At 39.9% G+C, this 17112-nt stretch overlaps 1 protein-coding gene across 1 annotated transcript in view; it reads left to right on the forward strand.

Annotated features, from left to right (window-relative positions):
- Window positions 1-2404: 2404 nt before the first annotated feature.
- The window catches only part of CLTC (clathrin heavy chain), a 2794584-nt gene continuing 2779876 nt past the window's right edge, over window positions 2405-17112 (forward strand). The window contains exon 1 of the mRNA XM_044054892.1: window positions 2405-2903. Coding sequence (XP_043910827.1) covers window positions 2862-2903 — 42 coding nt within the window. The 5' untranslated portion in view covers window positions 2405-2861. The remainder of the gene's footprint in view (window positions 2904-17112) is intronic.

Consider the following 17112-nt stretch of genomic DNA (forward strand, 5'->3'; position numbering starts at 1 on the left):
GCTTATTTTAAAGCTGTCACGCTATGTTAAACCCATTTAACATAGCGAGACAGGTTTAAAAAAAAAAAAAAAAAGCAACGGAGAAAGCAAGATCTCCGTTGCTTTTTACACACTGTGTCGCTATGGTAATGGGTTTAACATAGCGAGACAGCTTTAAAATAAGCAACGGACATCTCCGTTGCTTATTTTAAAGCTGTCTTGCTATGTTAAACCCATTTAACATAACGAGACAGTAAAAAGCAACGGAGATCTTGCTTTCTCCGTTGCTTTTGGCCACAGCTCTGATGTACAGCGTAGACATGCGCAGTACATCAGAACTGCCGCGGATACCAGACAGCTGCGGAAGGGCAGCAAAGAGGCATTATACAATGCCATTATTTAAGAAAAGTGATTATTTCTTTTCTTAAATAATGTCATAGTATAACAGCAATAACCCACTTCTGGGTGCGGGTAATGCAGGATTTACCCACGGTTGTCTTTGGTCCCTCGGGACCAAACCACGACAACCATGGGTAAATCCTGCATTACCCACACACAGGCGTGGGTTATTGCTCTAGTACCTACCTATGAACCTATAAATGGGCAAAGTATTTAACACTTGCTAACAACTTCAACTACGAAGTTCATGATTACCAAAATGCGTTTTTACATTCATAAAATGTTTCTTTGGTGAATTAATATAATTTAGTAATATTGACCATGGATACTAGCTAAAATGTGCTTGCTAAATGCGTTCGATTCTTTCAATTTAGAACAACGTTCTAAGACTCAAAATGAGTGCGGTCGTAAAAATTACACAATTACTAGACGTAGGCGGTTTAGAATGTGACATCTTATCTTAAGCAGTGCGCAAGCCCTACTGCGGTTTAGCGTTCCTCGTTATCGTTCCCTTTAAGATTTATTAGGTTGCACGCACGAGTTCAAGGACAGCTGCCCTTATGGTCCATTTTAAGCAGCAAAACCCTTTATCTTGCCACTGTGAGGTAAGCACCTTAACCACTATACCCAAATCCCATTATGAAACTCAAATCAAATCTACAAAACTAACAACCCTCCAAAACAAGGCAGTGCTATCCCAAAATCAGAAGTACGAAATACATTCCACAACTAATTCAAGAGCCAACGACACTTGAATTACCAGTCTGAGAGCAGGAAATAAATAGCAAAAAAGACTTTCGCCACACCCATAAAATTAGAGAAAGGCGTGCTGCCGAGGGAGGAAGTGATCCACTCAGAAAAATGGGGAAGGGTTGCACGTGGGGCCAACGTCACTGACTGTAGCGCTTGGAGTATACGTACCACGCAAGGGGCGTGGTCGGGTACAATACACAACAATCGAACGTTCTTTTATCCCCTACCAGGGAATTAACTTGCCCAGGATAGGGTTGCCAGTGCCACCTTTTCAAGTACCCAAAGTGGGACATTTTTGGTACAAACATCAGATTTTGCAGGGCGAAACATACCCACGGCCAGTTCAAAGGACATAACTTCACTGTTTTCCCTAAATAAAAGCTTATTCTTGTAGCATTTTAGTTGCATATTCTGTTTCTTATAACATTTATGTGTTTCAGATACAGAATAAATTTTTTATGCAACTATTACATAAAATATAGGAAATAAATTTATCCTAAAATCTCAGGACATTTGCCATTTTTTCAATTTTTTTGCAGGACACAACTGCCCAAATAGGGACTGTCCCTCGCAAAGTGGGACAGGTGGTAACCCTAGCCCAGGATGAAAAATACTACCAACATTTTTCCCCATTAAATCAACTGGTCTTCCCATTATCGAACTTACCTCCAGACCACTTCTACAACCTCTACCTTAGACAGCACACTTCTCCAAAATGTTTAACTAAGAAAAATTCACAGGAGTCCTTATGTGGGCCTGCATTAACCCCAACTTGTACCACATTTTTACAGCAAGTGGTCAACCGGGCATCTACCAACGGCATTAGTTTACATTAACCCGTGTGAACTTTACTTGATTTTCGGCTTTATCAAGAAAATGATTATTATTACCATTAGACGAGTCAGGAATTCGAGTATTAAAGAAAATCAACGCTTTAGTAAATAAAACATACAAAGTAGCTATATTGCTTTTACAGATAAAACCCTAAAGAAATTCAGAGCAGCTAGCAATGAAGAGAACGTCTAAAGCTACTGCGGCGATGGAACGGACACACTGGTGTCTACTGAAACATATATTAGTTAATCAAAAACGATATTTTACAAGCACACTGCCTTCACATGCTGACTAAACATACCTTCCATAAACCGTAAGACACAGAAAATTACGAATACTTACCAAGGGCAACCGGAAATTACGTGTTGTCATGCGGACAAATGATGTGGCAAAAAATTGGAGAGCGAAGCGCCACAATATAGTCCCATTTATTTCAAGTTGGTTGGCTAGTTTTAACTTTCGGAAGTATTACATTTGAGATTGGGGTTAGGCAAAGCATTTGATTACTGCCGTTTTGCACTACCTTGAAAAACACTGCATTTGTAGATTTGGGAGATTGCCAAATTGAAGTTTGGTGACTGAGTGTGTATCACTCCACGGAATTACCGCTGTCGTTTCCGGATTGTTTAGTCTCTGTCTTTCAGCCATTGCAGGTTTCCACTGTTCGGGGCAGTTGTGCCAGTTCTTTAGTGTAATAGCGGGTAAGCGGTGTCTGTAGTGCAACGACACCTGTATAGATATCTCCTCTCCCCACCTATCCCTTGTTAACTAGTTGAGTGTAAGAAAATTGGTTTAAGCTGCTGCCGTGGCCGTTCTCTATTTTCCAGGTACCTGGACCCGACCTTTAGAGAAACTGACGGGTCGAAAGAGGGGAAGAGTGTGAAAGCTTCACCAACATGGCCCAGATCTTGCCTATCCGCTTTCAGGAGCATTTGCAGGTATGACCCTAGACCTGAGGCTTATGTGACGTTAGTTTTGACAGATGACAGTCGGTGCTGGTGTCTTTGCTGCATTAAGAGCTAGACGGTCTGTACCTGTAGTATTTAGTTTCATCTATAAAGGCTAGTTATTCCGTGACAGTAGTTTTTATCGGATATCATTTGAAGTAGTGGCAGAAAAGCAGCGTTGAAGTGCGTTGTTTTAATACTGAGTTTTCACTTCTCTTGTATGATTGGTGTTGGTAGTGTGGGCTTGAATGTCTGTTTAGGCAATGTGGTACTTCTTTCTGCCTTGTACTTGACTAGGTAATTGGTTATGTTTTGGTGGAACTTGTGGTGCTGTTTAAATTCTGTATGAAACCGAATCGGTAAAGTGTAGCACATGTTAAATTTGTAATAGATCTTCTTTCTAAAGGCCTCTGACTTACTGAGATTGAGTGGCCGAGGTCAGTCTTGACAGTGCTACTTGGCACTGGGGCATTGGTGACATTTTCGTTCAAGCTGTTGTTGCAGTGAAGTAGTTCTATTCAGAGAAGGCATGTTTTGTATTGTTTTTATTTTGTATTTTAATGTTTGTGTTTGACAACTTTCATGATCAGGGCTGTCACGAGCCGGCTGAAAAACTATATGGTAGGTAGCTTTTTACGGGTGAGTGGCTCACAGGTTATGGGATTTGTCAGTTTTAGTACTTTTTTTCCTGGGCTTCCTGGATTATTAAGTCTCTTCCCCCCTACAGTTATTCAGTTAGATTATATGTTAAAGTGGGTGGGGCTGAATTTTTAAAATTTTACTTGGTCACCTGAGCTGCTGTTAGTAGTAAGCAGTAGCGATTGTTAATTGCGTGCGCTCAAAAATTGAAGTCGTTGAATAAAATAGTGTTGTATTTTAAAGTCCATGTGTTAAAAACAAGTTAATTTGAGTACTCCATTATTTTTGTTTTTTCTTTCGAGTTGTTTGACATATTAAAGCAATTCTGAATTGTAACCGTTTTTGTTTAAGTTTTTAGTTGAACTAGATGAAGTTTCAGGATTTTAGTAAATGTGGACATAAGCAGAAAGATAACTTGCCTTTTTCCACAAAGTTTTTGCGTGGTTTGCTGATTATGCCAGAACAGGTATTCCACAGGTCAGCAGTAGTGAGTGCTGTGTACCAGTTGCTAGGTAGTATGATCGTGGACTTTAGTCTTTTCCTTTCTTCTTTGTTGCATAGTTTTCGTATTCTGTGTTATCAACTAATCATCCCTGTTTTCCTGCATTTTTGTTATGTATGTTATTTTTCTGTTTTGTCACTGACTTTTTTTTCCTCTGAATTGAGTTTTGTGCATTTTTATCAGTTAATACACAGTGTGTGCGCAGTTGTTCAAGTGATTTGATTACTGAATTTTTATAGTTTACTTATTTGCTTTTGGTTTGGGATGTAGCTAATGAGTCATTGACCCATACTATTTGCGTTGTCAAAAAATGTAACTCTCTGGTTTCATCGCCTTTGTGATGGCCTCAAGACTATTTTTTATATGTAATCATTGTGTCTTTTCTTTGAAGTGGATGAGTTTTGAAGATGGGGGGTAGAACCTAGTAGAACCTCTTATTACAAACTTAACCCCACCAGCCTGCTCATATCAAGCAGGGATGGAGACCTAACAGACCATGGTAATAAAAGCAGCCAGCCAGGTATTGGAGGGGGAATGAATGAGGTTGTCTTTCTCCTTTATAGGCGTGTGTGTGTGGGGGTAGCTTTACTTGCTGTGTGACTGATGAATGATGGAGATGACATGGTATAGCAGACCAACAGAAGTACTCGTAGATAAGTGAAATAGTCTGCCAAGTAATATGTCTAGACCTTGCATGGTTCCGTTTTCTTTGGCTGCTCCAGCTTCTTCAGTATCACCGGCACATGCTGATCATTCTTATTATTATTACTTGGACCACAGCTGAAGAAAGTCCAAAATGACTAGTTTACTTACCAGGTTGGTGAATAAATAACTGCATGCAAACTGCTGGGCTAACATTGTAGGCCCTGCTTAGGTGGTGCGCCCTTCTGTCAGTTGGTAGTAAGGAGCACTTAAAACCTGCCACCTCTTGCTGGATGATGGCCAGTGTTTCTGGCTCTTAACCCCTCTTTCCTTTCCTTTAGGAGAAAGGGGATAAATGGAACAGTGGGGCAGAGTTGAATGAGAAGACCGGGAGGACTTGTTAAATGTCTTGTTGCTGCATGTCTGCTTCGTTGTACACCACTGTGAATTGCCAAAATATGGTACTGTAAATTAATTGCTATGGGTATGTACTTGGCTTAGGTTTGCTGTTGCAGATGTTGTGTTGACGCTTTTGAACTTGTGCCTAAAATTTATTCCATTTTGAAGTGTGCTTAAGTAACTTTTCACATGCGTGGAGTTTGTGTTCTGCCTTTATCCACAGGGAAGGGGGTACGGGAGTCTGGTTTCCTGCCACAGATGTAAGGCAGAGTACACGTCTTCCACCTGGGTTTTTGGTAAAGTGCCTGGTTTTCTGCCACATCTGTGATGCATGGGGCAAGGTAGATGGGTGATGTATCTAAATTTCTGCTAAGTGTAGGTGTGGTATGAATGCATCTGGTGAACTGGCATCCCATCCTGAAGTTATTTGTATTTGTTGACTCGGAAATTCCTCCTGGACGGAATCCTTTTTTCATCGGAGGCCTGGGGAGAAAAGATCCAAAACAATGCATTTATGTTAACAAATGAGGTTTAGACAGTTCTCAGAAGAACAGTTACGTTTATCATGGAAAAACAGACATAGACAGGTGTATATACACGGAAGTATTTGCATTAACAAATTATAAGTCTCTGTAGTTCCAGCTGTAAAATCTTGCAGGAGGTAAATGGGATTGATACTGCAGAAGGGGAACCGTAAAGAAGTGTAGTGTTCTTGTACTTCAGTAAAGAAAGCTTTGCAAGGAGTTCAAATACACAGTGAAGTAAGTTATAAAATTACGTAGGAAAGAAATGTTGAGTGATGCATAGGTCTGTAAATAGTTCAAGAGGTTATAATGAAGCAAATTATAAAATTATGTGGGCAGGTGGGGTTTTAGTAGCGGTGTGTAAGAGGATAGTGGTAATGGCATGTGACTGAGAGAGCACAGCATAGGACTGGTACCATTTATTTTGCCGGTTCCAGAATGGTGCATCTGGAAGGTTTATAACTTGGGTTATACAAATGATGCATGAGAGTTGTAGAAAGTGGCGGGGGGGGCAGTTAGAAAAAGAGCAAGATAGGGAAGTATTTTTTAAGAGGGAGGAATGAAAGGGGACGTATTAGTTCAAGTGCAGGAGGAAAAGTTGTTTGGGTATAATTGAAGTAGAGGAGGGGAAAAAAATGTAGTGACAAGCAATAAGAAGTTTGTGCTTTCATTAGAGGTCTCACCCTGGTGATGAACATAAGAATGACCAGGATTGGGTAAGGTATTGTTTGAGCTGGATTTTATAGCTTGGGGATTTGTTAATCATTTTTACTTGTGTAGGGATGGTGTTCCAGATTTTGGAGGTGTAACATGAGTATAATTAGTCCCTCAATGAAATATTTGCTTTAATAGTGATTAGTAGAAATTTATCACTAGAATGGAGGTCCCTTGGGAGGTGTATGACATTGTTCAGGATTATATATTTATTTCTATGCCATAACTAGCTGAGAGTATGATATGTAGTTGTTAACCTCTAGCCAGCTTATCTGTTTTAAGGTTTGACAGTGGTTAGCTCAGTGTGCAGTCCTAGTAGCATTTGCAGCTAATTTGTTGTAACTGGGCTAGTTTGGAATTTAGTGTAGAGCTTAGGTTTGTAAGTATAGGTGAGATATGCAAGAGGGCTGTACGCATATAGGATGAGAGCCAAGTTTCTGGTGGCTCTTTTAATTGTTTAAGGAATATGCTGATCAGGTTTAAGATTGTCATCTGTTGCAATACCCATTAATTTAGTCTGTGTGGTACTATCTCAATTTTAGTGATGTAACCAAGGAAGATTGTTTTTAATGGATATGATTTATTGAGGTGAAGAGCATCAGCTTTGTTTTAGTGGGTGTGGTAGGTTTGGAATTTTCAGCCAGGTTTTGATTGAAGAGCAGTTTGATTTCTTGTAGTCTGGATGTTGTGGAGGCTGTACATACTAAAATTGAATCATCTGAGCATTATACTATATTTGCTTGTTGTGCGGCAGTATGAAGCTAGTTTATAAAAATATGAAAAAAGTCCTAGAGTAGAGCCCGAGATATACCTGTGGTAACTTAACAGAAGTCCTATTGCCATTTGACAACTTGTTGCCTTCCAGTTAGATAACTGAGGAACCATTTAAGGGAGGATTGAGAGAGATCTATAGAAAGAGTTCAGTGAGTAAATGTTGGTGTGATGGTGTTGAAAACTTTGGATAAGTCTAGGAGCACAATTGACAGTTACTTGGGGGGGGGGGTCTGAAACCATACTGTGTTCTGAGAGCATCTTACTTGATTTTTAGGTAATGTAGAAGTTGAGCATGAATAGATTTTTCAAGTATTTTTTGATTGTGTGTGTGTTGGGGGTGCAGTGGGCCTGTAATTATTAAACTCTGTAGATGTGCCACCTTTTTGTGTAAAGGGATAGTAATGGATTGTTTTTCAGATATAGATATATTTATCAATAGAGACTGGAAAAGCAATTTGCATCTACAGCCATTTTTAAGTAGTCTGAGGGGAGTTGGTCAGCAGCTAAGGTTGTTGGTTTTAGCTCATGTAGGAGTTCTTTAATGATGGAGGTATGTGCAGGGCTGATGTCCAAATAGCTTAGGATATTTAGCAGAGGCTGCTGGTACTGAGAGAGTAGTGGAAGTGTTAATGTTTGCGAGGGGCAATATAGTCTATATAAAATTGTTGTAAACTTTGTGGGCATTGAATTAGTATTGTTGGATGTAGGGGTGGGGGTGGTAATTTGGCCTGGATGTTAGTTTAGGGACGTCCACAAGAGTTTTTTGGGGGGAGGGGGTTGTTTTGTTTATTTTGGAGGATGTTCTATGATGTTTGCTTGTCATGTTTTATTTGGTATTTTATCCTGTTCCTTGGTTGCCTGAAAAGTTGAAATGTATTTTATTCTATTTTTGAGCCTTTCTTTCCAGGTTTTGTCGCACTCCAGCATTAATTTCTTAGTTTCTTTTGTTAGCCATGGTGCAGGATTGGATTTGACCCTTTTAGTATGTGTTGGGGCAAGGTTATTGAGAATTTTATTATCTTATTGAGGTGAAAGTCTAAGGACATGGTATTTCCCAGTTATATTATCTTAAGGATTTGATGTGTGTTTCTCAAAGTTTTTTTGAGTTATGAACTGGTTTCTGAATTGTATGTGTATCTTAAATTTTGTAACTTCTGAAAGTGCTTATGGTCACTTTGGCTGTCTGGAAGGCTACCGGCTGCCCTAATTTGTGTGGGACTACTAATTTAGAATCCAGTCTAAGGTTGGTTGCCTAGCAGTACTTTTGTGGACTCTAGTAATTGATATAATTAACTGTGTAAAGCTGTACAGGTTTATGGAATCGGATGAGATATTGCTATTGATAAGCTGCCAATCTATATTTAGGTCTCCTAGCATTATTTTTTCATGTTGTATAGGGTGGAATATCCGGTACAGGATATTTTCCACAGTGGTAATGTTTTTACCTGGTGGGATATGTATGGCTACTAAACAAAGCATTTTTCTGTTGATTTTTGAGATGTGATAATAAGTAGTCCTTTATTAAACTGTGGAATTTCCTGTGCATATACAGTTATGTTTAGGGAATTCTTGTAGATGGTTATTCCGCTTGCCCACTTATTTGTCTTGTCAGGTCTTGTTATATTGAAACCAGGTGGAGGCAATTTTATTGTCATTTATGTCTCTTCAGCCATATTTGTATAGCTATGATAACATCTGGGGAATATCTGGCAATACAAGCATGTATGTCCTGGATTTTATTGCATATGCTTGTAAGATTAATTGGGAAGCAAAGGCTTGAATTGGGAGATGGGAGAGGAAAAGATAATTGTATATTTAATACTGTGCTGTTAGTTTGGGTTTTCTTTGCTGTTGTGTGAGGCCACAGTTTGGGTGAATGTCTCCTCTGATATTTTTGTGTAAATTTTATGAAGTGCCTCTGTGTGTCTGTAATTGTTGTACTGTCAGTAGTTAGATTTATTCACAAATGCATTGCCTTTCCTTCTTTGTCAAATCTCATACACACTTAAATCTGTTACAATTTGATAAAAACACAGATAATGATATGTATTCTATGTGTTTTTATCAAACTGTATGTATTGTATACACCACTGTGGAGGTTTTCTTCCTGGGCCTCCACTGAAAATGGGCACTTTTTGGCCCAGTGGACCTTCCCGGTAAACAAATGCAATAAAGAAATAAAATGAAGTATGTAGCCAAATGCATACATGCATTTGTGCTTTACTTTTATTGGATTTCATGTAGTAACATACTTTCAAGATACCTGTAATTGAAAAAATCTAAGGTTTGCTGGTACAGTGGGTGCTGTGGTGATTGATAGACTTGGTAACTGCTTCTCTAGTGACTGGGTTTGTAGGGCTATTAATTATGTTTATTTGGGAGGTATGGTAATTGGTAATGAGTGCTAACATGTCAAGGAGGCATACTAGTTGGGTTTGAGTATTTTTTTTTATAGTATGCAAGTTTGCCGTAGATATTAGTTTGCACTGGAAAATGTTACTGGGCAATAGTAGCTTTGCTTAATAGCAGTATAACTTGTAAAATGACAAGCTGAGTAGCAGCACTTTTAATTTAATGATTCACAGGTACTAATTCTGTGGCAGCTGCAGTTGGGTTAATTTCTGATCGTTATGATGCAGAGAGGGACTAGAGAAGTGTAGGGGTGGAGTTGGGATATTTTAAACGTAAAATAGGAGGGGGTGGGCAGAAGTGAGAGTGAGCGGATCAGGGCCCAACCACTTTATGAGTAAAGTAACAGTGTTGAGAAAAACAATCCATAAGCTTTGGCTATGGCAAAAGGTAAGAAGGTTTCCAGAGAAAGCTGACTGTAGGAACTGAACAGTGTAAAACCGAAACAGAGAAGGGGGAAATGGAGAATTACTGTGAGCAGTACACAAGCTCAGTAAGACTAAACAGATTTACATATGTGGTTAAGTATTTAGAGAGTTAGCTGCAAGGTACTGTAGAAAAGGAAGCGCGAGTAGTCTGAAAATGAAAACAAAGCAAACACTTTGCCCCCTTTCAGTGGGGGGAGTAACGAGCTTTTTATTGGCCATTGTTTTGGACTACACAAAAAACTAGTAAACTGATAGCCTGTCATTATGGGCTGTAGTATATACCAGTGGTATTGGTGGTGGGTTCTATGGAGCTATGTCCTCTAGTACAGAGTATGCACTAATACAGTTAGTTACTTTAGGTGAGTAGATGTGGACACTTGGCTGTCCCTGTGGTTTGCTTCTACAAGTTATAAATCTTTGCTTATGTTAAAACTTGGCTATTTGGTTTTTGCATATGATTGTTTTTGGATAATGAACTTGCAACTAAAGACCAAGGCAAAATTAGTAAATGGTCTAAAACTATTTTTTTTTTTTTTTTTTTTTTGCAGACTAAAGTGTGTATTCACAAGGTACCACTTGACTGCTTTCCCTTTCCTAGAATTTTATTATGGAAATTAACCTGTAAAATTCCATGCATATGTTTTTCGTTAATTATGTCAAAGCGGGACTTCAGTCTGGAAGACATTATTAAAATGTGTCCATGTAGGGTTTTATCCCCCCCCCCCCCAATTCCAAAGACATCCCAGTAGGGGAGTTGGTGAAAATCACCTGTAGTTGTGCATCCTGTGATAAAATGGTGTCATAACCAACACTTGTTTTGTGCTTTTAATACCCATTGCATGCCAGGTTAAGGTCTGCCACTCCATGACACTGAATTGGTACTAGAGAACTGAATGCACACGTGAGGAAAGGAATGTTAAGACAAGTGTTTCCTTTATAATTAAAGTCATTTGTTATAAGTGGACAGTTTTATGTACGCTGTGTGGAAAGAATGCTCTAAACTGATGTGGGAGGGAGAACATGAGAAAATCCTTCTGACTGGAGCTCATGCATTTGCTTGAGTGATATCTTTAGGTATGACATTAATTTCAACGTTTTAACAAAGTATCAAATAGTATGTAACAAGATGGACTTTAACAGTATTTGAGGAATTTAAAACTAGCAGAAAAAAAGAAACAACCAAACAAGCATGTTATACAGTAGGGCAGCATTAAAAATGTCAGAGTACTTTGGATTATTAACAAAACAAAAAGATTAGCAAAATTTATGACTTTACTTCAGTTGCAGTGTTCAGTATAGTTTTCTATATGTATTACCACTCTAATTTTGAAGTTGGTTTGTATATTGTTAGTGTGCGTTTCAATCACCTGAGAGAAGTTTTAGTGAAATGTCATGTATGTTTACTCATTGAGTAGAGATTTTAATATCTCACCAATGTGAATATTGTAGTTTGTTCCTTTATCAGTAGGGAAATAGATGCAGCAAACCAGAATTGTCCCTAGTAGTTGAAAGAAATGCCAATGTTCTAGTCTGCTTATAGCCAGTTCATATGCTTTCTAACATATCGAAGATGCAGAAATAACTTAAGATAACACAGGTGTAGTTTAACATTGGTTTGCCATAGTTTGAAGTGAAGAACACAAAGTGGTGTAAATGTCCAAGTAGTGAGACGCCAGTAAGTTATGTTACTTGCATTAACTAGGTCGTATTCCTGTGACAAGTAGCTAAAGACATTTAATTTGAGGTAGGATGATTTTTTCTTAAAATGCCTATACTATTACCAAATATTAACATTCTAGTAATACAGAGGCTCGTTTTACTTGTTTAATTGTGTGTATTCTCTGTAATGAGAATGAGTTTTTTTAAAAGCTACCTTTTAGAGTATTTTAAGATGGGAAGGCAGTGAGTAATTTTCACCACTGACTGAGCTCAACAGATGTTAGTTTATTAAGGGGTTAAACTTGTATTGAGTGCTGGGTTGTTGTCATTGTTAGCAGTTTGCAAATGCATGAAGGAAATGCTAGAAGCTTTCTCCATCTCCACTATGTTTTAAATTAGGAACACAAAGCAACATTTCCAATGGTAGGTTGCGTACCTGGTATTATGTGGTGAGTGTTTTCATACTTGCACATGTGAGCTGCATTATTGCAGGATAATGTGCTGTCTTGTCCATGCCCTAAACAGAGTTGAACCCTTATCTTTTGGGTTTCAGGCATGACAAATGTTGATTCTTTTGCTTCTCCCTTTAAGCTTTAGACAGTAATATTCAATGTTGGTGCCATGGTTGTATATTGGTCAACAGCTTATTTTAGCTTTTAAAATCCAGTCCCAGCTAATGTAGCATATATTATGCCTTATTGTCACAACAAAATAGTTTTCATTCAAGACCCAAAGCGGAGCTAAGCAGCATTCAAAGAAGTTTCAGAAATGTAGCTTGAAACATATGAAACCTTTTCAAAAACATTTTTCCAACCTAGCAGTATTCAAAAGTGTAGTGGAAGCTCACCTTGCCAAAGCAGCCAGATGTACATACAGCAGGAAAAAAAGGAGGAGGGATGTTTTGTTCTATGTAATAGAAAACCATGGGGAGGGAAGTCTCTATCCTGCTGTCCAGACTTTCACATACCCTTTTCCCACAATGCTGCCTTTCCCTCCATAGTTATTTGCTCTCAGTACCTTGGTTCCTTTGCTCATTTTCTCCAATAAATTCCAGCTTCGTCTTGCCTATGTTTCTATACCCCTACTTGCAACCATTCCTATTGGTAAAAACTTTTTCTCCATCCCCATTTTGGCTTTGTTCTTTGAATACTTTCTGCTACTTTTTGTGGTTGCTATTCTCGTTGAGGTCCTGCACCCCCAGATTCTATTTGTCTCTATTTTTGAGCATCCCTTCTCTTGTTTCTCTGTCATGCCTTTCCACTTTGATTTGTGACATTCTGCTAGTGTCATGTATATGAGAGACTACTGTGTAGCTCTGAAGTATCCCTCCAAATCAGGGGGCCTTTTTAAGCTTAGCCATGTATCCCAAATGTATCTGAAAGGTTTGATACCGTAGGATGATTTTAAGGGTATATGTAGGCTTGTGCATGGGTAGTCAAGGATTTGCAGGTAGTGTCTATCTACTAGAGACATAGGCGCCACACCTAGGGTAAATTCCGATATCCCATTCATTGGTTCTGGTTATGCTTGAATTGAGTTGGGGAAGAACTCTGCTTCACTTGTATGGGAAGCTTGTTCTAGAGAGGGGGTAGTGCCCGAGACACATACCTGTCCCTTTGCTATATCTGATTTATGTTGCTGACAAGTTTTAGCTCCTTATATTGGGTAATTTTAATATTTGTTTTGTAGCTGTGCAATAGGCCCATCAGAGTGGGATCAGAGTATGCTTTGTAGGCAGGTATAGATTGCATCTCTGAGCAGTTTGTAGGAGGCTGAGTACAGGGGTAGGGTATTGAGGCAGTCCGGTCTACATTAGCCATGTTTATGCCCTGTATTCTTTTTGTGAGGAACCTCCTTGGATGCTACAGTTGTTGTGTATGCTTGAACCAGTTCATACCAAAGGGAGCATTGTACCCACTGATTGCTCTGAGGACAGATTACAGAGGAACACTGACATCCTTGGACTCAGATTCCATACCCTTGCTTAAAATTTGGTCAGCATAAAATTATTTCCTTTAGTACTATAGACACATGATGGTCAAAGACCAGGTTACTGTCTAAACACCTTCTGAAATCTCTAACCACTGTGTCTACTAATAGGAGTCTATTTTTAATGCGTTGGTTTCCAGGGGTAGCAGTTTTCCCGAAGGATACTGTCTTGTGCATTGAGTTTTAGACTGTGGCTTTAGCAGCAGTTATTAGTCTGTGTTGGGCCATCTTTGATGGTATTAGTGTCATTGGGGGATTCTGTGACTGCCTAGTTTTGCAATCAGCCTCCTACTTGATCAGTCAGAGGTCCTTGATGGTGGCTTTGACTTCAGAGAAGTAGATGCTAAAAAGGAGTGGCCTTGGCACCAAGCAGTGAGGGACTCCTTGTGACTGGCCTATTTGAAAAGGTAGACTGTCTTTTATCCCATCTTCTTGGGTCCTATCTTTTGGCCATCTGACTATCCAGCAGATGATAGGGGTTTATCCAGAATGTTGAGTTTGTTGACCATGAATGAATGGGTATTGTCTCAAATGCTTTAGCCAGGTGAAGATAAGCAGTCTGCACAATTTTTTACTTTGGTAACTTTCTTGAAGTCCTCCAAGTTGACTAGGCATGACCTGCCCTTGTCAAAATCAAACTGGGTTGGATCCAATGTCTGAAGATTTTCTTTGTCATTGTTTAGCATTTCCATGGCGATTTTTCCATGGCTTTACATGTGAGACTAGTCAGTTTTGTGTGTCTGTAGCTACCCTGGTCTGTAGATGGCTGTCCTTGTGCAGAGAAATGACTGACAGTCCTCCTATTTGCTTGGCACAAAGCCTCTCTGGAGGCTGCAGTTAAATAGTAATTCTTATGGTCCTGATAGGTTGTATTTCATGCTCTTAATGAGGTATTCTAGGATGATGTTGGCTTTGGAGAGTGGGATTGAGGACTTGTTTCCCAGTGGATAGTTAGGAGTTGTGGTTGAGGTATTTCTTTTCTGGGGGGGTGGTGAAGCTAGCTTTGGTACATCTTCAGCTCGGTGTAGAGGGCTCCATTTATAGTTCGACACATTGTTGTGTATTGCCTTTGAGGTTGTGGACATAACTGAAGAATACGTTTTGAGTTTGTCCAGTGCTTATTCTGGGTAGGTACAGCTGTCTCAATGCAGCCGTTAACATGATTTTGCAGGGTTTCTCTGAACACATCCACATAGGCAGTGGTGTTAGTGGGGTTTTGGAGGGCTTGAAATTTTGCTAGGGTATCACTTAATAATAGGAACTTTTCCTTAGAATAATTCCTAAAAGTTCCATGGTTAGCTAGGTTCCTGGGTTTTATTTTAGTTTCAAAGGAGACTCCTTTATGGGCCAACCTGACCAGTGAGGACATCATACTGGGGGGGGGGGGTGCAGTGTTCTCCCATGTTTGAGGACCGGGTCAAGAATGTTGGCACCACTAGTGGGTGTACAGACTAGCTGGTTCAGGGTGCTTGCATTTGCAAATCCAGGAATCCTCTGTGCCTGCATGTTTGGGGTAATGTACAATCCCCAGCATGTAGTGGGGCAGTTAGTTGCTTGTAATTATGGTGTGTGGTTGAATGGGGAGGAGTCTCCAGTACTTAAATAATTGTGTTTTCTGGGTCATAGAAGGGGACCTACAGCTTGCAAGGATATGTTGTGGGATTTTGCCTTTGGTAATTTGGACATGGAGAATCTCAAGCACATCATCCTGTTCGGCTAGCCTTGGTTTGCTTGATGTAAATTGAGACACCTCCACCTTCTGTCCATTCATGTGCACCAGCTGGTTTAAATGTGTGGAATGCATCATAGCCCTGCATTGCCAGGGCACATGTCCACAGCTTTGAACCTTGTGTCAGTAGCTGCACAGATGTCTACATTCTCCAGGGTGAGGGGAACTTGCAAGGAGTGTGGTTTTCTTGTTTAGACTTCTGTCACTAAGCAGCAACACCTTTTAGATGTTCTTGGTTTGGTATTACTATGTCTGAAGGCTTATCAGGTTGTCAATACCTTTACAAAAAGGCACTATGGGGATGGGCAAGGTTTTTAGTATTTGAAAACTAGAGAGCACAGGTGTAGATCATCCCTGACTAAGCAGTGTGCTTTTTCAATAATCTCCTTTCAGGTTAAGAATTATTGTACCCCCTTTGAATGACACCTGAAACTAAGACCGTTTTTTCTTCTGTTCATATTGTGGCATCATCCTTGAAGATAGAATGCTGCTTAATAATAGGCTTGTATTGGTCTGGAGCACATAGACCAAGAGCTCCGTTTTGTTCAAGTAGTCCCGGGAGGTACATCTGTGGTCTTTTACACCCACATGGACTTTGAATCATACTAGTACTTACAGTTCAATGATCTTGGTGCTTACATGATGTAGAGGATCCAGTCCTCTGATAAGCAGCTGATTGAGGCTGTCCTTACTCAGCCTGGTGAGTTGGGACATCTGTGTCTCAAAGCATTTTGGTCATAGGCGAGACCGTTGAGTTTTGTGGTTGTTTGCCTTATGGACTTAGAAGCTGAGATGCCATGATATGTGGCTGTGTGTGTCCTGGTGGGTGGTGATTTGGTAGAGTGCTTTTGAAGTTGCTTACTTATTGCAATGTCTGAGGCATTTGGGATTTAGTAAGACTGCATTTAAGAGCCTCAGCATATGTGGGTCTAAGTATCTGTTCAGTATTGTGTGTGTGTGTGTGTGTGAGAGAGCTTCTGACAACTTGTTTGTCTTTCGGCTTTTCCCAGTTGGGGGTCGCCACAGCGGAACTCCGGTCCGCTAATGATTGGCAGTTGATTTTTACGTACCGGCTTGCCAGGCCTGACGCACAACCTTTAACGAAGGTACGCCCATTCACACGTCTCCATGCAGAAGACTCTCTAGCTGAGAATGGAACTGGACAGCGTCTTACTGTGAGGCGACAATGCTACTGCAGCACCACCACTGCAGTCTTCTTCTGACAACATTTAGTATTAAAAGTGCTTGTATATGAGAATCTTGCCACCAGTGATATTGTGTAACTATGTCTCTCACACATACCTTATCAGTTTTCTTAAGCATTGGGTGGTTGTCAGCAAGCATGAGACAATTGCTGAATTGTCTTAGGATGCCCACATTCACCAAACTGACTGCAGAGGTAGGAAAGTACAAGTCCATGGTCATAGATCCTTATTACATGATCTACAAGGGGATTGTACAAGAGGGGTTTACATCTGTGTAGCTTGGGTAAGAATCAGGACTAAGGCTAAACTTGTTTATGGGGTGGTACTCCTCAATGTAAAAAAAAAACAGTTGCTGTTTGTACAACTAAATACTGAGAAAATTCCAGTTCTTAAGTGCCTGCTTCAGTATAGAGCACTGCTAGCTGCAGCAAGATGCCAAGCCCTCTCACAAATGTGACCGCGCAATACAAGCTCAGCAAACCAGTAAATAAGTTCTCTGAACAGTCACAGTAAATATATTCTTAAGGTTTCCTCTGCAATTCTCAGCACAGAATGAGACCAGGCTATTCTGCACTGCCACTAAGACA

The sequence above is a fragment of the Protopterus annectens genome, chromosome 13.part0 (genome assembly GCF_019279795.1).
Source record: "Protopterus annectens isolate FY-2018-M chromosome 13.part0, PAN1.0, whole genome shotgun sequence".
NCBI lineage: Eukaryota > Metazoa > Chordata > Ceratodontiformes > Protopteridae > Protopterus > Protopterus annectens.